Source organism: Apodemus sylvaticus, chromosome 2, assembly GCF_947179515.1.
Source record: "Apodemus sylvaticus chromosome 2, mApoSyl1.1, whole genome shotgun sequence".
Taxonomy (NCBI): Eukaryota; Metazoa; Chordata; class Mammalia; order Rodentia; family Muridae; genus Apodemus; species Apodemus sylvaticus.
Genome location: NC_067473.1, coordinates 49,565,240 through 49,589,642, shown reverse-complemented (window position 1 = coordinate 49,589,642; position 24,403 = coordinate 49,565,240). Strand labels below are relative to the sequence as shown.

Genomic DNA, 24,403 nt, shown 5'->3' with positions numbered 1-24,403 from the left:
CTAGAGGGGAGAAGAATTGCAATGAATAGTTATAAAATTTATAATAACAAATACAAATATGGTCTTGTTAAAAGACAGATTAAATTTGTGATTGAATGTCTCTATTCATCAAGTAAGAGGTATTGGCAGAAAACTGAAATTTGTCTTGTTTGGTTTTGGGTGTGTACTAGTTTCATTTGGCAGATGACTGCTGAATGAAATGTAAAGTTCCGACAGGACCAGAGATCAAGTAAGCAGAAGGCCCAGTTATGGACCTCATGTGTGAGATCTTTTAGAGAAGCCATCTATTGGTTAAGCAAACAAGGACAATGAGTATAGTGTGGCTGGACAGGCACTGCTGTTTCAGTCCAGACGGGTCTGTTCCTTTAAGCTTTTACATGTTCTCAGATGTACTTCCTTGTGGGAAAATGACCAAGTCATGGATTTTTACAAGGGAAACATATACTTGCGATTAATATCTAATCCAGAAAAGAGGTTGTGATCCATAGACTAGTTGTTTTTTCCTTTAGTTTTATGGCCTCACATGGCTCTCCTGTGAACTTTGTTAAGGAGGTTTATTAGATGATTTTTGGTCTATATTTGTTGCCATGGACTATTCCTTTCAGTGCATACATGACTATTTATCTGTTCTGGTTTTGTTGTAGTTCTATTATTGATAGACAGTTGAAGTTTTATGGGTTTGGCTATATCAGATATGATTGCATATATTTTTAAGAGTATGTTTTTCTGCAGACCACACAGAATAACCTTCAGTGGTGAAGTTTGTGGTTTAGGCCATTCACATATTTATCGTTACTAAGTTTTGGCAGAGCTCTTCTCAGAGTATTAATGCCTGTTTACATTTCTGTCAGTATTTTTATGAGAATGTGGGTGACTTCCACAAAGTCATTAGCATGTTACATTTTTCCCATTTTAAATGTATGATGCTTAAATGTGTGTGCTTTAATTTTACAATTATCATAGATGACTAGGTCTGTGAGGAACCTCTTTAGATACAACCATGATTGTCTTCTAAAGTTGCAGCAAATACTGTAGTTAATGGTGCGGTACTTTAACCTTTACCCAAGATCTGGAATAGAACTTGGGTACGCATTCTACTCCTTGTCCAAGTAGCCATTGTTGTATACCAAAGACAGAAAGATGGTAGGTGAACCAGAAGAAGCACCTCTGTAACTGTTATTAGGGACAGATGATACTTTATAAGTGAAAGCGGTCTGTGGAAACGTAGTGTCAGTAAGTCATTCATCCTTTCAAGTGATGTTTCTATGAGTGAGTATATCCCGCAGATTGAGCAAATGTCTTCACACCTTAATTCACTGAGAGTTCCTTCATGATGGGACGTTGAGTTTTGCTAAAGACATTAGTTCACCTTGAGTGCTGATCACTGACTGGTTCTCTTAATTTTAATTTACTGTGCTAGTATGTAGTTCCCCTTGATTGATCTTTTCTTTTTCCTTTTAAGACTGTCATGTTTTTAGGAAATACTGCTTTTGATATTCCTGGGTACGGGTCTCTAACTTTGCTACAGATGTTTGCTTCTACATTACGAAGGCTAACAGTGTGAAGCATTGTCATGATGACATGCTTGTCTCAGAACGCAGTCTCATGACATAGGTGGTTAGTGGCCCCTCCTCTGTACTTCAGAATAGTTTGAGGAATGATTATTGCTTCCTTAAATGCCTAGTAGACATTTGTATGGAGAGATATTGACAGTAAGTGTCATTATACAAGTTGAGGTTAGGCTCCTCTCTTTACTTTTACCTGTTTTGACTTGAGGGAAATTTTGACAGTTTTTAATTCAATAGGAAATTTCCCCTTTCATTTAAGGTGACCAATATACTGTTGTAAAGTTATGCTTTGGTCCATTTTAGTGTTGATAAGTTTAGTAATAATACCTCCTTTCTTCTTTTGTCTTCATAATTTGTTTTTTCTTGGTTGATTCTAGCTTGAGGTGTATTTGATATATTGTAAGGATCAGTTTTTTATGCCATCAGATTTCTGTATTTCCCACTTTATTATAGTACCTTCTTCTGTGTTGATCTCTTAACTCTGTTCTGTACATCTTTAGCTTCTATTGTAATTTTCAACACAGTTTCCACCATGTCTTTTTTTTTAAAATACTTTTTTTCTGTTTCTGCATTTCCTTCTAGTTGGATAATTTTTAATTGTTTAATTTTAGGATTTAATTTTATTTAATCATTTCTGGTAGTATTCTTGTCTGTTATTTCTGGAATTTTTTACCTTTCTGTTTTAAGCATGTTATTGTTGTTGGTATTGTTGTTTTTGTTATTATTTTTTGTGTATAAATGTTTTGCCTTCATGTATATCTGTGTAGTACATGTATGCCCAATACTCTCAGAGACTAGAAGAGGGTATCAGATTCCGTGGTCCTGGAGTTACAGACAGTCGTGAGCTACCATGTAAGTGCTAGGAACCAAAACCAGGAACTGTGGTAGAACAGTCAGTTGTCTTAACCTCTGAATGGCTGAGCCATCTCTTCAGCCCATGTTTTTGGTTTTTACTTTAAACTTGGGTATTAATTCAGGTTGTGCATGTGCTTTTCCGCTACACACTTAGATAGAGTTTCACATATACAGTTTAGACAGGATGTGACATTGTGGTCCCTTGGCTTTAGTCGCTCAAGTGCTGAAATTATAGGCATGGCAGCATGCCTTGTTTCTGTTGATTTTGTTTAACTCAATTTTTGAACTTATTTTTTGGGGGCGTGCCTAAGTACAAGCATTTACATTATTTTCTTCATAATTATATTTGAAAATAACTATGCTTGTGAAAATATATTTACCAGTTTTATTATGGGTAAAACAGTTGTATTTAATATGTTTATCTATATGCATATGTTTATAATCAATTCACAAAGAAAAATCAAAATCAAAAGTCAAGAGTTAGTAGTGTTTTTGAAAAAATATCAAATGGCTAAAAACATTTATTTTCAAGTTGCAGAATAATTTTAAACAATAATATTTACTATTTTAAAATAGATTTAGAGTTATTAATACTTTTACAGATTCATTTTTGAAAAATTGTCAAATATATTTTACATATGGAAAAGATACATACAATGATGCCTTTAGAATTGAAAAGTTCACAATGTATATAACTTAGCCATATATATAATGAATGGTTTCTCCTGTCACTTCATTTCAATATTTAGTATTCAACAGACACTCTAAACTTACATATCTGTTTCTTCCTCAGTTAAACTAATGTAATTAAAAAATACTGTATTTTGTAACTCATTGTGCTCATTAGATTCTATCTTAGAAATGCATGCCTGTGAAACCCTTAGCCAAATAGTAGTTAACGTAAATTTATAACATATGACTAGGATTACGCTAAGGAGTCTTAATACCAGGCAGAGATGTAAAAAATGGAAAATAATAGTAATAATAATAATAATATAATAATAATAATAATGTCATTGCAATATGCTACCTTAATTGAATAAAAGGAAAACATAAAATGATTATATCAGTAGCTGCAGAAAACATATTTGACAAATTCTAGCACTTTTCATGATAGTAGAACTCAGAACGTTAAGAGGGTCCTTGCTTGTTATGATCAAGACATTTATGAAAAATATAGCTGACATCATGTTCAGGAATATAGAGGTCAAAGGACAACATGTGTAGTTGGTCCTCTCCTTCTACGCAGTGGGTCTTGAAATCGAATTCATGTTGTTAGGCTTGGCATCAGCTTCTTTAACCAATTAAGCCTTGTTTATGCAAAACTTTAAACATACAGAACCAATGAGAGTTATTTAGCTAATAGTTTTACATCTGCCACTGATTTCAACAGCATATTAGAGTTTTCTAGTATAACTGATAAAAAGTATATATTATTTATTAATACTGTAGAATCTGGATTCTCTTAACAATGGCCATCTTCATGCTGGAGAGGCTGAGAATGCTGTAGCTGTTCAGCCAATCTGTTCCATGCCTCATTAGTCTCTATCTTATGTTGCTGAAAGCCTACAGTATTTCTACAGAGCAGTTCGAAGACTTAAGAAGCTGGCATCTGATGTCGGGAAAGTATAGCAGCAGCAGCAGCAGCAAGGTCTGATGCGCTCATCAGCAAGAGCGAAAGGTAGGCAGTCAAGCTGCGTTGCCTTTTCCTTAGACTTCTTGAGCTGGAATGTACCAGCCATTCTGTTGGAAGAGTTTCTTCCTCAAAGATCTCCCCAAAGGTATGTTCTCAATCCAATCAACATCAGCAATTACAGCTATTGGGCACTTTATTTCATCCTTTGAGTATTCAACTCATTTGAGTGTGTTGTGTATTATTATTTTGAGGCAAATTTATGAATTATGTAATTTAAACCATATTATAGGATGCAGAATAGACTTTAAAAATTATACCAGCATGTATACATGTTTATGCTATAGGACCATTAGACTATCTAAATGTTCACCTCAATTTTTAAAAGATTTCTTTGTTCATGTCTGTGCTAGCATCTGCATGAGGGTACCAGAAGGTGAAGAGACCAGGAGAGGACATTACATTGCACCCCTTGCGAACTATAATTTTTTTTTTAATTTTCTTTATTCGATATAATTTATTTACATTTCAAATGATTTCCCCTTTTCTAGCCCCCCACTCCCCGAAAGTCCCGTAAGCCCCCGTCTCTTCCCCTGTCCTCCCACCCACCCCTTCCCACTTCCCTGTTCTGGTTTTGCCGAATACTGCTTCACTGAGTCTTTCCAGAACCAGGGGCCACTCCTCCTTTCTTCTTGTACCTCATTTGATGTGTGGATTATGTTTTGGGTATTCCAGTTTTCTAGGTTAATATCCACTTATTAGTGAGTGCATACCATGATTCACCTTTTGAGTCTGGGTTACCTCACTTAGTATGATGTTCTCTAGCTCCATCCATTTGCCTAAGAATTTCATGAATTCATTGTTTCTAATAGCTGAATAGTACTCCATTGTGTAGATATACCACATTTTTTGCATCCACTCTTCTGTTGAGGGACACCTGGGTTCTTTCCAGCATCTGGCAATTATAAATAGGGCTGCTATGAACATAGTAGAGCATGTATCCTTATTACATGGTGGGGAATCCTCTGGGTATATGCCCAGGAGTAGTATAGCAGGATCTTCTGGAAGTGAGGTGCCCAGTTTTCAGAGGAACCGCCAGACTGATTTCCAGAGTGGTTGTACCAATTTGCAACCCCACCAGCAGTGGAGGAGTGTTCCTCTTTCTCCACACCCTCTCCAACACCTGCTGTCTCCTGAATTTTTAATCTTAGCCATTCTGACTGGTGTAAGATGAAATCTCAGGGTTGTTTTGATTTGCATTTCTCTAATGACTAATGAAGTTGAGCATTTTTTAAGATGCTTCTCCGCCATCTGAAGTTCTTCAGGTGAGAATTCTTTGTTTTACTCTGTACCCCATTTTTTAATAGGGTTGGCGAACTATAATTTTAAGTGACTGTGAGCTGCCTGATATGGATGCTGGGAACTGAACTGGGGTCCTCTGTAAGAGCAGCAAGCTGCACCATCTCTACAGCTCTGTCATTCTATCTTAACAAAGTATATCAAAACATTTATGTCCACATCATCATATGGCCCTTTCTAGTCTCTTTGGTATATATATATAGACATAATTCCACTATTAGAATATAAATAATTTAACTGTCCTTCTTTTCTATGATCAGATTTCAAGTGAGACCATTCTCATGGCTATTTAATAAACTTTCAGTTTGTTCTTTTTTTTTTTTTTTTTTTTTTTTTAATGAGAGTGGGGTCTCTAATAGAAATTCAACTTTGGACGTTTTGTAGTATTTGAAGGCCTATCCTACATTATGAACACTAACACCAGCATTGCCAGCACTGGCAGAGGATGGTTAAGGATGTTGATGTTTATGTGGTGTAGTAGGTAAAAAACTTGGTGTTCAGTTTTGTTCAGTTAACAAAGATGCCTAAAATAATATCTACTTCCTGTGTCTGAATTTGAATTTGCTAAAATGATGAATATCAGATTTTCCTAACTTTTTCTCACTTAAGTATTTAATTAAAACCCAACTGTTCTTTGATATGACATGTTCTCTATAAATTTTGTTATTTTTATATTTCTTTCTATATAATGCTTACATTTGAAAATGTTTTTAGTGAAATAGTAAATGTGCACTACTAGGGATTTGTATGTATGTGTGTGAGTATTGTGTGTGTCTGTGGGAGTGTACCTTAGAATTTAGAACTGACAGAAATGTTAGGTTAGGCAACTGTAAATCGTTGACTAAAATCTTACTTTCGTTCAAATTATAATGTATTAATCTGTCAGTTGAAAGTGTGTTTTACTTTTTGTGAAAATTACGTGAGAGTGTACTTGTTTTGTTCCTTAAGTGCCAGCATATGCTAGAGAGAAGTAAAAGTTTTATACAGAAACGTTTCATGAATTTTAGCTATAAAGAGCTCTGGTTACTTGGTGTTATCTACCCTTGTTGGGGTTTTATTAGAACAAAGTAATTGAATAAAATAATATTTTGTTAAGTCTCAGTATAATACTATGTCTGAGTTCTTTAGTTGTTTAGTGTTGAGGCTGAAACATCCTCATTAAGTGGTCCTTGCCAAAACCAAATGACAGTAGACAGATTAAAAGCAAACATAGATGATAACAGTGCACATTAGCCATACACATGTCACACAAAGGCCAAAGTTTGAGTCTTGAAAATCCATCTCCCCTTTCAAAATCATTAGCTACTCCACTAAAATTATTTGTTGCAAAAAAGAAGAAAATAAAATGTGTCCGAGGAATATATAACAAGAAGTTCCCTGCACTGTTAGTGCAGTGTTCGATTGTCTGAGAGCCCTCCCACCCCCCACCAGCCAAACCTTTAACTACATTTCCATTTGAATCTTACATCTTTTAACTTTTTTTTTTAATTATGGGAGTGTGTGTGTGTGTGTGTGTGTGTGCATATGAGTGCATGAGCCTGTGGAGGCTAGAGCAGCATGTTGGTCCCCTGGAACTACAGGTACAGGTGGTTGTGTGTGTCTGCCAATAGTCATGGAACCAAACTATACCATGATAGAGAATGTGAGTATTGTTAAATGTACAGTTAACCATATTTGAATGGAAGTAACATACATACAAATAAGTGTTCTTGTTTTGTTTGCAGGTTTATGATAGATCTATGAGAGGATTTTTCATCAAACAATGTCTTTGGTAAGGTAATATTTAATATACACATTTTATTTATATATTTAATATACACATAATATACATTAATGTATCTGCTTCATATTTTGATCTACTTTATAGTTTAATTTTAAATTAGTATATTTTATAATCAGCTTTTACATTAGTGCTAATCAAATGGAAACCAGTATTTTCACATTTTTTATATGATGATATTTTATTATAGTTCTCTGTACCTAATGATATTTGATTTTTTTAACCTACTTTATCTACTAATATCTCTGCATATGCTGTACACATATAAGAAAACTGGAAGAAAACTAATTCTTACTTTATGAAGACACACAGTTTTTATTAGTTTAAACCACAGACAAATTCATCTCTTTTATCAGCCTGTATTAAAGCAGGTTGTTGGGTATAGAGTTGTGATTTAACAAATTGTATAAATAAAAAAGTGTTTTATACCTACACATGTTTAACAATTTTTTCTTTTTTATAAAATTGTGGTATCTAATGTCAGTAGGAAGTATTTTTATTTTTATAGATTGGATACTTAGAGCTGAATGAAATTACAAAGAAGGCAATACATTGGTACAGTTTAATATAATGTGTGTTCTACCTATATGCCTTAATTTATTGTTCATTTCTCATCTGTATATGCTTGTTTGACTTTATGTACAACATTTGCAAGGAGGTGCCCACCCAGGCCAGAAGGCTTTGGATCTCCTGGAATGGAGTTGTAGACGTTTGTGAGCCACTCAGTATGGGTGCTAGAATCCAAATGTTAGTCTCTTCAAGAGCAGTAAGCTATCTTTAACCACTGTCTGTGCACATGGGAAGTATATGTATATGCTAGCAGTTGATGGTCAGACCGATCTATATATTCTGAAACAGAATACTTCAGTACAACCCTGTGTTTGCTAACTCTAGTCTAGCTGGCTTGGGTCCTCCATCTGCCTCCAGAGGGTTGTGATTACAGATGGACCACCAAGTGTTTACCTGGGTGCTCCCATTTGTACAAATATATGCCCAGTGCTTCTCTTGCTGAATCGTCTCCCCAGCCCTGCTAGATACATTTTCATCTTCCAGGCATAACTGTCTTGGTTTTTATCCACTGCTGTAAACTATATTACATTTAATCCATTTTTTTAGGGATGGGGTTTGTTTTTGTTTGAGGAGAGGTTGTGTTGCCTTTTGTTTCACTGGGGTTTGGTTGATTGGTTGGTACAGGACTCTTCTTGTACATGGCATCAACTCTGTCTGAGGTGCAGCCTCAGTCCCTAGTGCTCACATTCTCTTGCCTCGTTTTTTTGTTTGCCCCATCATGTGATCAGCTTTGTCATAAGGTAGCAAGACATAATAGACACCTTTCATGTTTTGGCTATAGATGTATGCTGAAGGGTTGTCATCAAATTATCCTTAGTATATTATGTCCTGTAGCTTTCTTATGAATATGTTTTAGTATCTTCGGGTAAGTGACTTCTAGATCTATTCTGTGTAATGCTGCAGTAGCTGGACATGAGACTATTAAAATTAAAAAACAAACAAATTTATAACTAAGTGTTGGCACATGCTGTACTCTCAGCATGACATAATTCAGTGAAGCAGGAAGATTATTACATCCCGGGTTTCCATGAGGAGACTCTCCTAAATGTCAGTATCGAAGAACTCACTTTATCATTGAACGGGTCATATGTAAATCTTCTAGGTGCCCTTGTGTTGGCTAGAGCAGTCACCTTATCACTACAAGGACCTATTACATAGGAATATTCTAGTTTTTTTTAAGATTATTCATTGAGCAATACAGAGCCCTAGAAATCAGTGACACACATAAAGAAATATGAGATTGTGTTACTAGGTTAGGACATGATAGGATGCTTTAAGCATTATATTCCTAGTGGCATAGATATTAGACACTTAGCACCAGCTTGTCAGATTATTTTTAGACCTCTGATGTAATTTTATGTCCAAATGCTTATAAGTGGTGTTTGCTTTGTGGGTTTTGTTCATATTTCCATGTTACCACCTGGCAAAGACCAGCCTTAGCTTGGAATAAGGTCCTGAGGAAGGAGTGTTTGGGAGCAGTGGAAGAACTGACTCAAAGTCAGTGATGGATGCAAGTTAGCAGCTCTGCTGCCTGCTCAAGATAACTGTAGACAGCTTTTTAGGTAGTTCATGGGTTTTCCAACTAAAGTCAGAAAACCTGCTGGAAAAGTTCTAAAAGAGCTATGATAGATCTCTGGATATCTCTTGGATTTTCTAATCAAAGTCAGAAAACCTTCTGGCAAAAATTGGTATTTTTTGGTATTATTTGGAAGTATTATGTATATTTATTTATGATCTTCATATATAATTTCCATTCAAGAGTACATTGACCCAACTTAAAACGGAGGGAATATGTAGACCAATCAGTTTATACATTTATATTGAAAACTGGAGCTATATAAATTGATATATGGATGTGTAGTGACTAATTTCATGGGAAGGAAATTTAATAATGTTTGTTTGCTTGTCCTTTTTCTGGTTTGACTCAGTGAGAAGTTGTGCAGGTACTGTTTGGTCCCTAAGAGGTGCCTCCTTTCCCATTCTTCTCCTATGAGGGCATGCTGCATAGGGCAGAATCCACGCTCCACTTATGTTGTTGGAATAATTTGTCAGCCCAAATCTTCTCTTTTCTGTTCCTTCTGCTGAGCATTATTCTAACATAATTAATGAGCTACACTTTCTTATATATTAAAGACTGATTAAATTGCAAAGCCCTTCTCTATCTGCATCAAAGATTCAGCTTTCTTAAAAAGAAAAAAGAATCTCTGTTTGGGTTTTTAAATAGTCATTTTCAGAGTGATGTGCTGAGTTTATTTCTCAGTGGGGCAGGAGTAAATGGGCTACGGAAATTTTACATGTTAATTTAGTGACCGTGTTAACATGCAGATACAACCTCATACAATGCTTTTTTTGCTCTTCCTTTTCCCTTGTTATTGTTGTGAATTGCTTTATTCAATTGAGTTCTCAATCAAGTCTCAGATTTTCTTGTGTAGCTGTGTATGTAGAGGGGTGATTTTGATTGTGTCACAATAAGTTTGATTGTGATAATATATTTGAAAATCAGAGCCACATTTACGTTTTGCAGTTTTCTCTGTCATACTTTTGTATGAGTTTCCAACTTATTCTTTGCTGGGTAGGAAAGAAGTAGCTGAATGCTAGGTGGGATGATTTAATACCAAAGAACCCTTAGAACTAAATATACATGGGAATATTGAGGAAAGAACCCTTAGAATTAAATACACATGGGGATATTGAGGAAAGAACCCTTAGAACTAAATACACATGGGGATATTGAGGAAAGAACCCTTAGAATTAAATACACATGGGGATATTGAGGAAAGAACCCTTAGAACTAAATACACATGGGGATATTGAGGAAAGAACCCTTAGAACTAAATATACATGGGGATATTGAGGAAAGAACCCTTAGAACTAAATACACATGGGGATATTGAGGAAAGAACCCTTAGAACTAAATATACATGGGGATATTGAGGAAAGAACCCTTAGAACTAAATACACATGGGGATATTGAGGAAAGAACCCTTAGAACTAAATACACATGGGGATATTGAGGAAAGATGACTCGCAATGTCCAAAATCCCTTATTGAATGGGACAGAATGCTAGTAGCTACCCTGGGCCTTCCCAGATGTCTCGCCACACTTAGTCATCTCTCTCAGTAGAATTCTCATAGAGCTTTAACCCTGATGGTATATATATTCAAAGATATTTTCTATATGGTGTCAGGATATACAACTTTTGATATTTTAATGGATTTTATACTTTTCTTGTTGAAGGAGTGTAATTACATTTTTAGTTGGTTATACTTTTATAGGTTAATGTGTTAATGTCTCAACTTCTGAACAAAATTACTTCAAGAAAATTAGTTGGTTTCTATAGTAACATTTGGAAGCTACTGTGTTGTTTTTTTAGATGTTTCCCCTTTACATTTTGAAGTCCTCTTTAGGATAACCATTTGAAAGTGAAATGAAATTACTTGGCAATTTATAGGTATCACCCTAATATTCTAAAATGTAGATAATATTATACATGTTATAATGTTGTTTTTTCTTTCTTTAGGTTCCTGTAACTCCCTATACATATACACCCCTGAATCTACTTAAGGAAGGTGCAATTGCCAATGTCTATGGTGTTGTGAAATTTTTTAAGCCTCCATATGTTAGCAAAGGAACTGGTAGGTATCAATGTATATGGTGTTTTACGATCAAGAACTGCTTTATTGATCTCAGGGACACAACTCAGATCAAACTTTTAATTGCCAAATAATAGTGATGAATATTCTTTGACAATAATTTGTGAAGTGAATCTGGCCTTTAGATTCCATGGTCTTATTTAACACCAGGTGAGTACGGCTTTATAAAAGATTCTAAGTGATGTGAAAGCACATGAATATCTGACACAGAAATTAAAGGCAAACAGAAGAGAAAATCTAGCTGTAATGTGTTAATGGATACACAGTATAGAATGTACTGAGTGTGATCTGGAAGTGTGCCAGGAGGAGATGGAAAAGGAGAGAGTTTTCAAGTAATTGAAGTTAAATATCTGTAAGCTTAGAAAAGATTGCTGTTTCTTTAAAGTATATTACATGAGCCCATGGTAACTACAAAGAAAATACTTGTGAGAAATATTCCTATAATATAAAAAAATCAAAGTTTGTCATTGTAAAAGCTCAGTGTAGAATATGTAGAAGAAATTATCACAACTTCAAAAACTTCATGTGTGTGATTCTCACACATGATGCTAGTCACTGAGAAGGACAAAACTTGTCCTCAGAAGTTAGAAAAGTGCAAGTGTGGCCTATTTTTGCTACTGTGTTCCACACAGTATTATCAGTTGTAGTCAAAACAGTTGTAGGTTAGAGGCAAAAAAAAAAAAAAAGTCAATGAGGAAAGAAGAAATGTAGTTATATCTGTAATGAACATTATCCTGTAAGTAGAAAACTACATACTTCAGAAAAGAATTCTTCTGAAACTTATAAATGAGTTCAGTAAAGTTACAAAAGCAAACTTAACATTATATAAGCATACTAGTGATGAATAATTTCAAAGGGTAACTAAGAGAAAACTTTGTTTAGAATAACACTGATACTGTAAAATACTTAGGAAAAAAAAACTTAAGCAAGGACGTTAAGACTTGTACCTTGAATAGTACAGAATATTGCTGGAATCAGAAGCTGAGTGATAGATGGGGAAGGTTTGAAAAGAACAAGGCCAGGTCAGGTTTACAAATTGAGGCCCCAACTTTAATGGTGGTCAGACCTTTTAACAGTTTGGGCAAATCCCTCCCCCCAGACTCCAGACTGAGTTCCAGGAAAGTCTTCTGGAGGTCCTTGGCTCTACTGCTCAGGCAGCTGGGTGGGTCACCTGCTTAATTCAGGAATTCTTAGACCTGGAGGAACAATGAGCTTAACCTTCACTCTGACCTTCTCCACCCTAGGATAAAAATTCCTGCTGTAACCTACTTCCCTATTGTCCTAAGGTCAGATACCTGCCTGAAGACCTTGTCCTTAGCCAAAGTCAAGTTCCTACCTTGTGGCATGACTCCCCAATATGGCTCTGTACAGTGGTTATGAAGGAAGTGGACTGTTCTCCCCTGTGGTGCTAGGATTATGCAACCCTCATGAGAGAGAATACATTTTCTCCAAAGTGGAGATGCCTTATGATCCAACAGTCACAAGTAACTGTTTATGTAGAAAACATGAAATCAAGATCATAAAATAATAATTGATTTCTCACCATTCACTTCAGTGTTACTCATAACAGACAAGTTCTAGGGAGCTGAAGAGATGGCTCAGCAGTTAAGAGCACTATCTGCTCTTCCAGAGGTCCTGAGTTTGATTCCCAGCAACCACATGGTAGCTCACAACCATCTGTGATACACTCTTCTAGTGTGTGTCTGAGGACAGCTACAGTTTACAGTTTGCAGTTTTTAGTGTAGAGCTCAAATGTACTATACAAGCATAATTATCCCACACCATTCCTTTCTTTTACCTTGCATAAAGCTGAAAATTTATAATCACTAAAGAGCAAATATCCATTTCCTACATTCTTTATACATATAAATAAAAATAAATAAATAAATACAAATAAAAATAAATAAATCTTAAAAAAAAACAAAGAAACAAAACAAAACAAAAACCTGACAAGTTGTAGAATTGGGTAAATTATCCATCAGGGGATGAGTAGGTGAAGAAAATCACATATCCTTGCACTGGAGTATTGTGGAGTTTAGGAAGAAGGAAACAAGATACCCGGAGTAATGAAAGAACCTTAACTGCAGTATTCAGCTGAATACCAGGAAGCGGTCAGATACTGTGTACCATTTTTGTAGCCCTGTATAAATTGTCATGCACGGAAGTAGAAAGCAAAGTGGCTGTTGCCAGGGGCTAAAGAATGTAGGAAATGGATATTTGCTCTTTAGTGATTATAAATTTTCAGCTTTATGCAAGGTAAAAGAAAGGAATGGTGTGGGATAATTATGCTTGTATAGTACATTTGAGCTCTACACTAAAATTTTGTTTAATTAATAGACCTTATCTTTTATCCTCTTGCCCATCAATCAAAAAAGAATATTTGATGAAATTATAAGATTAAAACTTAAATTATGTCAGTTTTCATCTATACATTTGTGTAGTTTTTAAAGAAACTTAAGAAGGTGTAATTTATACATTGTATGATAATGTAACTCTCTGAACAAATTTATAAAAGGTATACCAGAAATCATTAATTTAGTGTTTTTTCAAGATAATAAAAAACGAAGACTACACTTTACCTAAGTGTAATTCAGTCATAGCAAATTGATCATTTATTAGTCTTATTTCATCTAATATAAAACATTAATTTATTAATCACTGTATTAAGTATTTCTAAGTACAAAGAATATGTCAAAAGTATTTTTTATTTTTAATGGGAGTGTGTTAAAAAGCAGTGGATCTTATTGATAAAATAAAATTATTGTTTACATATTGTATTCTAGAAGCTGTGGTTATATTGGGAGCCCAGATATGTCCTCATTGAGTTCATGTTGCACAATGTATTTATAAACATAAGTATATGCAAGTTGTATTATAGAGCAGTTAGCTGAGCGTATGCTGTTGAGTAGGCTTAATAGAAAAATCTCAATTTCATATTTTTCTAATGTGCAGTATTAAGACTGGGTTCTGGATATAATTATAGAGTGGACTGGGCCAGAAATATAAACTAAAGGAATCATTTATGAAAATCCTTTATAACGTTTTAAAGGACAATGAAACAAACTGAAAGAAATAAAAGTTTGATCTCAATATGGATTTCTTAAGCATTTTCATTCCAACTTATCCTTGCCTGAGCCTCATCCCTTCTCCATCAGCATGCCCTTAGATGCCTTCACATTGGTGGTATGTTCTCTCCCCATTCTGTGCCTGAATATCATGTCATAATGAACACTCCGACCCTCTTACCTACTGTCAGTCTTAGCGTTTGAGCCTGATACAAGAAACAGTTTTAAAACTTTGCATTTGACATGTCATTTCATTTCATTGAAAGTTTTTAAATAATATGATCAGATAATACATCATTTTCAGAAGCAGTTAAAATTGCAGTATAATATTAAAATGTTATTTAAAAACACTAATGGCAGTGTATATTTAGTTACTAGGTAGTATAATCATTCTTTCTTGTGATCATATTATTAAATCATGAATAAAAAGGAATGCCATGGGGAGATGTAATTACTTAGTATGTATGCTTATTCCTCATATTTCTATCAGATATGTGTAGTTGAATCCAATACATTAGTAAAAAATTCATGACTAGTAATGAAACATCTGTTATTATGGGGATAATATATTTCTGTATTTCTTCTGAGATACCAAATTAAAATGAATGCCATCAATTTTATCTGAACAGTCATTGAGACTTTAAAATACATCTTTCAGACATAGCATGATATCTTCATTCCAGCAAGATAGGCAGTGAAGTCTAAAACTATCCATCCTGTAGTTTTAGTTACAGTTGCATTTTTATTTCTGTTGACAGAACTCATTCTTCAACAGGATTAAGTGTAGCACCAGAAGTCAGACAAATCACACTGATGTGTGTTCAGCAAAGGATCAACTTAGTGAATATCGACACAGAAAAGTACTAGAATAAGTGTGCATGAACAGTCCCTGGCTGGTCTTTTACATAAAGCAGTGTGATGTCTGAGCTTAGCTCCATAGTGTCAGTAACGTCCAGATGGATGTATCGCTAGGCAGGAAGGGGAATTGCCTTTATGGACAAGTATTTTGAATTTTTATAATGTTATGTTACATATATGAGCGAGTAAAAATTTTTGTTAAATTTATTTTATAAATTTTAAATTTACTGTAGAGATAGGAGGTGCAATTTGGCTTCTTTACTACTTGATTTAAAAATGCTATTCCTTGCATCCTAAATATTGAAGATTATATATGGTCTGTAGTGTTCTATCATTTCTGATTACAATTTTCATGTGGTAGCAAATGCTCTATTTCCATAACTTTATATTAAGTCATGGAAGAAGTAAAACGCTATTCCTTTACAAGTCCATCAGTCCTGTTATTAAAAGAACGTACAATATTAAAATTACTAACTTCACAACTATGATACTTTTAGAATCCTTGTATATGTGTATATTGTTCATGTGTGTTTGTTTCATCTCTCATGTATGTGAGTACATACATTTGAAGACCAGTGGACAACTCTTGATGGTGTTCCACAGGACCTATCTATCCACTCATTTTTGTTTTGTTTTCATTTGAGACAAGGTCTCTCACAGGCCTGGACTGTAGAGACTCAGGTGCCCCAGGTATCAGTCTCCTCAGCACAGGTTTATAAATGCCACTCACTACACCTGCTTTATTTGTTTTTGGGGGTTTGTTTGTTTGTTTGTTTGTTTTGTTTTTAAGTTGGGTTCTGGAAATCAAACTTGAACCCTCATGCTTACTCAGCAAGGACTTTACTGGCGAAGCTATGTCCCTAGCCCTCCATGTGGATTCTTTAAGATGTCATTCTGTTAGTAAACGCTGTGGTCTTTGTAGGATTTGGGAGTTATTATTGCAGTGATTTTCTCCAGTAGCTTTATGGTTCTGCTTTAGATATAGATTTTAAAGCGAAACAGACACTGGCTTTCCCTTTTTCAGTGCCTACAATGAATTGCTATGGTGTTTCTCAGTGATGGCACCTCTCCGACACACTTGACTGTCTGACTTTTAGTAATGGAAGTCATCAAAGCTGTGGTTATTCATCACTTCCTGGTTAGAGATATGGAATGTTGACTTATCTTTGTCCTTGACAACTACTCCATTTATAAATATTCCACCCATTTCTACCAGGAGATTGGAGGTGGGGGATGAAACTGTGACCCTTGGTATTTGCTGATTTTCATATACCTGAATGATTTTGATTGAAGTTTGAAGAATATATCTGGATTTTGGTGCATGACACTTTGCCTTTTATAATTTCCTGTAGCTAATTATTAACTGTTAAATTCTGTCTAAAAACCTGTTATTTTTTTTTACTCATTCATATTCAATGAATGAATTGAATAGCAATATAAAAGAGAAAATATTATAGATAAAAAGGAAATGGGAAAGCATTTGCAGAGGCATCTCTCATGGATTATGTATTTTATGTATGCATGCTTCATTGATTAAAGGCCTCCTTAGGTAAGCTATGTTTTTTCCCCTTACAATAAAACTCCAAGGCAATTTACACTTAGTCGTGCTGGAGAAACTGGGTTAATTGCTCAAGATTGCAGAATAAAGAGCTTAATTTATCATCTGTTATCTTTTCAGATTTATGTCAAGTTATGCAAATATTACCAAAGTGTAAAACTAAGTAAATACCTTCTCATCAGTTTGAATCTGAAATATTTCTGATTTAAGCATACACATGTGTGTTTATATACATGTATACTGTACTGTGGAGTGTTTGGGTAAAGGACGAAATGATATTCTTAGATATTCTTAATTCTTTCACTCCTGATGCCAGCTATCAAGGAAACAGACTACTAGATTATCTTTAATTCTGTGTTTTGATCTGGAAAAGATTGAAAAATAACTTGAGGGTCAAAATATGTTTATTATTCTAATAATTTTATTTTGTTGGATCACTTCCTTGGAACACTTATCAAATCCTGTCAAGTCAGGCTAATTGCTGCTCTTACCTGGTACACTTAGTCTTGAGTTAGAATTGAGACATTAGATATTTCTAACCCTTGATTATCCTTTTGTTCTACTGAGATTGTCTTCTTTTGTGTCATTGACTGTAATGGCTATTCCTGGTTGTCAATGTGATTAAATCTGAAATGAACTACAATCCAGAATTGGAAGACTCACCTCTGATCCAGATCTTGAGGCTGGGAGATACAAGTTTCTGACCTGAATCTTGGCATGGAGATCTTGAGGCATAGTGGCTATGAATCCCAGAAGACTAAGGCAAGAAGATATCTGAGTTCAAGGTCAGCCTGGGACAAAACAAGTCCCAGATCCAGGTTTGGTGGTACACACTTTCAATATAGTACACACCATCTGTGGGAGACCTACATAAGGACAGTGGAAGAAGGAAGATGAGCTCTTCCTTGCCTGCTTGCATTTACTTGCCAGCACATCTGTTTGTTAGCCGTGTGGGACTGTACAACTACTAGATCCTTGGACTTCCCATTCACAGCTGACCAATTTTGGGGAGTTGTCCTATAAACTGTAAGTCCTCATAACAAATTCCCTTACTATATAGAGACTGAGTTTATTGACATGGGCCCTCTGAGTGGAGATTCTAGGTTTAATATGGAAACTCGCACCATTACAGATGTCAGAAGTTTGTTTGAGTGGTTGGCTGAAGTATTTTTCAAAAGATGGCCTACTGGAAAGGAATTGGAAATGTCTGGTATTCCTTGGCTTAGTATTGACAAAGGGATTTTAAGGCTCTGAGAATTTGCAATGCTAGAGTGGATACACTGTACAAAACCTTATCCTCCACAATGGGAAGACCCAGAAGATTTGCCCTTCATGAACCCTATAAGATGCAAACTGATAAGAGGGGCACCTACACATTTGAAGAGTTTTGTTCTTGCCCTTTTCCTTGTGCCAGACCTTAAGGTTGGAGATGCTGCTGCTCAATTAGATGAATTAAATGCAATGCATTTAATTGGTTTGAAATATTTTTCAAAACATGGCATATTGGAAAGGAGTTGGGGATGTCTGGTATTCCTTGAGGTAGCAAGGGCCAGGTGGCAGCATTGAATCGCCAGAGAAAAAGTGATCATAGTTATTATAATGGGCAGCAAACACAAAACAATGTTTATAATGACATAGCCCATAATGGTCAGCACAGGAGAAGTGAAATTTATAATGGCATGACTTGTGTGGACCTTTGTTAATGGCTAATCGGTCATGGTGTTTCCAGGCATGACATAGATAGGAAACCTACTGCATATCTCTTTGATCTGTAGAAGCAGAAAATTCTCAAACAAAAATGAAAGAAAGTCTACATTGGACTGTATCAAAAGGCAATCTCAGCCAGTGAATCAATTTCCAGACTTGAGCCAGTTTATAGACCTAGAACTCCTTGAATGAAGAGGTGGCCAGGTTCCCTTGAGGAAGGATCTTGATAAGATACCTAAAAGTTTTGCTGTTAGCCTTTCTCCAATTCTTCCCTAGAGGGACCAACAGTCTTTTAGAAGGGTAAGTTTATAATGGGGAGAAGGAAATAATCAGACTTCCTGGGGTCTGTTGAATACTGGTTCTGAATTAATGCTGATCCCAGGAAATCTCAAGAACCATCATGGCCTACATGTTAAACTAGGGGCTTTTGGAGGACAGATGATTAATGGAGTTGTGACTGATGTCTGATAGGTACAGTAAGTCCCCGAACACATCCTATGGTACTTAGAATGTACTTAGAAATGTTCCAGATATACTTAGAAATTGACACAATTCTCACATTGGTTCCCTGACTTGTGGAGTAAGGACTGTTATGGTTGGAAAGGCTAAATGGAAGCCTCTGCCAAAGAAAATAGGGAATCAATGACTTGAAAGATGCTGGGGTGGTAATTCCCACCACATTTCCTCCTTTTTTGTAATTGGATATATTTTTATTTACATTTAAAATGTTATTCAAACTTTCCCAGTTTTCCTCCCTCCCACATAGTCCCTATCCCATCTTCCTTCCCCCTACTTTTATGAGGAAGATCAAGGACCTCTCCTCCCCCTTGATACCTGACAAGGTAATCCTCTGTTACATGTGCAGCTGGAGCCATGTGTACCCCTTGGTTGATGGCTTAGTCTCTGGTAGCTTTGGGGGTTCTAGTTGGTTGATATTGTTCTTCCTATGAGGTTGCAAACCCCTTCAGCTCTTTCAGTCCTTTCTCTAACTCCTCCATTGGGGAACCTGCACTCAGTTTAATGGTTGGATGTGAGCATATGCCTCTGTATTTGTAAGGCTCTGTCAGGGCCTCCCAGGAGTCAGCCATATTAGGCTCCTTTCAGCAAGCATTTCTTGACATCCATGATAGTGTCAGGATTTGGTGACTGTATATGGGATGAATCCCCAGGTGGGACAGTTTCTGGATGGCTTTTGAATCGGCACCATTTGTTAAAGATGCTGTCTTTTTTTCCCACTGGATGTTTTTAGCATCTTTGTCAAATATCAAATGACCAGTAGGTGTATGGGTTCATTCACATCTCCCTTTAACTTTCTTATCTGGCCAGTGCAGAAGACTGATGAATCATGGAGAATGACAGTTGACTATGGAAAAGTAAATCAGGTAGTTACTCCAATTGTAGCTGCTGTACTGTAGCTGCTGTAGATGTAATTTCATTACTTAAGCAAATTAATACATCTCATGGTACCTGGTATGCAGCTATTGATCTAGCAAATGCCTTCTTTTTAGTACCTGTCTATAAGGACCACCAGAAGCAATTTGTTTTCAGTTGGCCAGGCCATATACCTTCACATTTTGCCTCAAGGATATATTAACTCTCCTGCCCTGTGTCATAACTTATTTAGAATGGATCTTGATCATCGGTCTCTTCCACAGAATATCGCATTGGTACACTATATTGATGACATGCTGATTGGACCAAGTGAACAGAAAGTAGTAGCCACTTTGGACTCATTTGTAACACATGTGCATATCAGAGGATGGGAAATAAATCCAACCAAAATTCAAGAACCATCTACCTCAGGGAAATTCTTAGAGAAGTCCAGTGGTGTGGGGCATATAGAGATAGTCCTTATAAGGTGAAAGATAAGCTATTGCATCTGCCCCCTCCCACCACCAAGAAAGAAACACAACATTTAGTGGGTCTATTTGGATTCTGGAGACAGCACATTCCTCACTGGGGTGTGTTACTCAGGCCCATTTACCAAGTGACTGGGAAAGCTGCTAGCTTTGTGTGGGGCCTGGAACAGGAGAAGGTCTAGGCTGCTGTGCAGGCTGCTTTACCACTTGAACAATATGTTCCAGCAGACCCAATGATACTTGAGGTGTTGGTGGCAGATAGAGATGCTATTTGGAGCCTCTGGCAGGATCCTGTAGGTGGATCACAGAAGAGACCTTTGGGATTTTGGAGCAAAGCTCTACCATCATCTGTAGACAACTATTCTTCCTTTGAAAAACAGCTCTTGTCCTGCTATTGGGCCTTAGTGGAAACTGAATGTTTGAGAATAGGACACCAAGTTACCATCAGACCTGAACTACTCATTATGAGCTGGAAGTGATATATATGTTATTGGGCCCCAGCAGGTCCTGAAGGTACAAAAAATTACATAGAGAAGTTGCTCAAATCCCTATGGCTTCCACTCCTATTACAATGCTAAGCATGCACCTATAGCTTTATGGGGTGTACCTTATGGTCAGCTGACTGAAGAAGAGAAGACTAGGACATGGTTTACTGATGGCTCTGCACATTATGCCAGCACTACCCAAAGTTGGACAGCTGTAGCAGTACAACTCCTTTCTGGGACAACCCTGAAAGAAACAGATGAAGGAAAATCTTCACAGTGGGCTGAACTTTGGGCAGAACACATGGTATTACAGTTTGTTTGGAAGAATAAATGACCAAATGTGTGATTGTATTGTTTCTGACTCATTTCACAGCCAGAGAAGTGTGACAATGGGCCCACGATCATGGAATCCACTGGTCTTACCGACTTCCCCATCATCCTGAAGCAGCTGGTCTGATAGAAAGAAGGAATGGCCTTTTGAAGAGGAAGTTACAGGCCCAATAGGTGGCAGCAGCATGGAGAGCTAGGGCAGAGATCTTCAGAAGGCAGTGTATGCTTTGAATAAGCGTCTGATAGTACAGTTTCTACCACAGCCAAGATACCTGGGTCCGGGAATCAAAGGGTAGAAAAGGGAATAGTTCAACTCACTGTCACTCCTAGTGACCCTCTAAGAAAATTTTTGCTTCCTGTACCCACAGCCCTAGGTTCTGCTGGCTTAGAAGTTTTGGTTCCAGAGAGGGGAATGCTCTTGCCAGGAGTCACAATGTACATCCCATTGCACTGGAAGCTTAGACTTCCCCTGGGTCAATTTTGACTTCTAATGCCCTTAAACCAACAGGCTAAGAAAGGAGTAACAGTGTTAGGAGGGGTGATAGAACCAGATTATCATGATGAAATTCAATTGCCTCTAGTGGAGGTAAGCAGGATTATGTCTGGAGTCCAGGAGATCCCTTAGGGCATATCTTAATATTACCATGTCCTGTGATTAAAATCAATGAGAAACTACAACAGCCTAATCCAAGCAAGATGACAAAGGGCACAGACCCATTAGGAAGGAAGGTTATGGGTCACTCTTTCATGAAAAAGCCAAGACTTCCTGAGGTTCTTGCAGAGGGTGGAGGAAATACAGAATGGGTGGTAGAGGAAGGTAGTTATAAATATCAGCTAAGGCCACATAACCAGTTGCAGAAACGAGGACTATAAAGCAATATGAATGCTTCTGTTTTATTTTGTTAAGAGCACATTTGTATAGCTGTTTGTGCTTTCTTCCAATTTCTTTAAGATCAATTAGTATTTAAGTTGAGATACTAAAAGAATGTTCCCAAGGGACATTGCCCCATTGTAAATTTACGGATGTGTTTGCAATTATACAAGGACTAGTCATACTATATTAGGCATATTCATGACCTTATTATTGTTTCCTGTGGACATGAAATATTATTTGTGTCAAGTTGACAAGGAGTGGATTGTAATGGCTATTCCTGGTTGTCAACTTACCTACATCTGGAATGAACTACAATCCAAAATTGGAAGGCTCACATGTGATCCAGATCTTGAGGCTGGTAGATACAAGTTTCTGACCTGGATCTTGGCATGGAGATCTTGAGGCCTGGTGGCTATGAATCCCAGGAGACTAAGGCAGGGAGATCTCTCAGTTCAAGGTCAGCATGATCCACACCTCCTGCTGGGGACCTACATAATGATATTGGAAGAAGAACACTTTACTCTTCTTTGCCTGCTCATATTTACTTTGCTAGCATATCTGTTTGGAATCTACTAGCCTTGTGGGACTGAGCAACTATTAGATCCCTAGACTTCCCTTACACAGCTGACCATTGTTGGGAGCTGGACTACAGACCGTAAGTCATCATACTATATAGAGACTATCTATAAGTTCTGTGGCATCAGAGAACCCTGACAATAACAATGACATTTTAATTTACTTTTTGACTAAGGAGAGACAGACAGTATAAATAGTTATGTTCTGTGCTCAGTTCTTCTAGAAACTTCCATTATATCCATAATGAATTTCCTTTTCCAGGAGATTACCGGCTGATTAAAAGCAACTAATTGAGACACCAGAGAAAACTGAATAACTATGTTCCTTTGACTTTGTTAATTCTGTACTTTAAGAATTGTATGCCAATTCTGACCAAGTTGGCACTGTATTTTGATAGAATATTTTTAGGAAGTAAATTTATCTTGTTAAGACAGTACCTTATAGTAACAAAACACCATTTTAAAGCCACCCCGGAAGGAAAAGGTTTATTTGCCTTACACTTCCGTGGCACTGTTCATCATCTCGGAAGTAAGGACAGGAACACAATCAGGGCAGGAACCTGGAGGCAGGATCTGATACAGAGAATATGGAAGGGTGCTGCTTACTGGCTTATGCCACAAGTTTGTGTATGAATCATTGCAGTTTAGTAACAGCGTATAAGAATGAATTAATAGTCTGATAATATTCTTGGGTTCTAAATTTATAGGTGAAACTTTCTATTAATTCTTCTGTAGTAAACTTACTATATTTTCTATTTCCTGTTAGCTTCATGAGGTAATAACTACTATAACACTATTGAGATGTAGCATAATTTACCTGGCTCGAATAGCTTTGAAGTCTTGCCACTGGTTTAAGCTTCTCTATCTTTGGGATTATAATATCTTTAAAAGCATGCACCATGGGGATATTAGTTAGGGTAAGTGTGCCTCTTAGCTTTCTCACTTCAGTGTGCTTTGGCTCAGGCACCTCACCTAACGACTTGAGAAACTGAATTTCCTTTTTCAAAGTTAGAAGCAATATTCTCCACTGCATACAGTTTTTTAAGAATTCAGGAGATTTTTGTGATTACATGTGTATCTGTATATATTGCTTAACATGCTGCCTTCTATATAATGAGGCCTTGATAATTGTTACCCACTGAATAATAACATGTTTGCTCTGTTGGAGCCCTGGTTATAAGATATGTTGCTGAAAATAAATAATTTGTTTTCATATTTGAAAATTAGCAAATACTCAACTTCCGTACTTTGAAATATTGTTAACTAAGATATCTTATATTTTACTAGTTCTTATGTGGTTCTAAATCACCAGTGTCTAGTTTGTCTTGATAATTAGTTTAATTGTGGGCAAGTCAGTGGTTGAAATCTATCCCAGTTTCTTTTCTGCAATCTGATATGTCAAATTTTGATCAGTTTCAAGTTTGTAAACAAGCAACCTTATTTTTGTTACTTCTCTAAAACTGCATGCTTAATTCCATTTTCAGGTTTCTATCCACATGTGCCAAATTCAAATGTCAGTTCCCATTTGCTTAGGAAAATGTCACACACATCATTAGTTCTGTTCTTGTCATGATGAGTCATTTCCTATGCAAAGAGTATAAACTCTGCCAGTAGCAAGTACTGAGGAGTGAACCCTGACTCCCAAGAAAACCCATCAGCATGAGGAACATTTA

At 36.4% G+C, this 24,403-nt stretch overlaps 1 protein-coding gene and 1 non-coding gene across 5 annotated transcripts in view; one reads left to right on the top strand and one right to left on the bottom strand.

Moving 5' to 3' along the window:
- Positions 1-24,403, top strand: part of Pot1 (protection of telomeres 1) — a 74,827-nt gene that overhangs the window by 3,243 nt on the left and 47,181 nt on the right. For 3 of the 4 annotated variants that reach the window (XM_052173316.1, XM_052173314.1, XM_052173317.1), the window contains exons 3-5: positions 3,989-4,104; positions 7,140-7,186; positions 11,287-11,401. In XM_052173316.1, coding sequence (XP_052029276.1) covers positions 7,178-7,186; positions 11,287-11,401 — 124 coding nt within the window. In that variant the 5' untranslated portion in view covers positions 3,989-4,104; positions 7,140-7,177. The remainder of the gene's footprint in view (positions 1-3,988; positions 4,105-7,139; positions 7,187-11,286; positions 11,402-24,403) is intronic. The other variant, XM_052173315.1, reaches the window with a different exon arrangement.
- On the bottom strand, positions 9,335-9,396 carry LOC127679500 (U7 small nuclear RNA). Its single transcript, XR_007976805.1, has one exon. It is a non-coding gene; the product is annotated as a U7 small nuclear RNA (small nuclear RNA).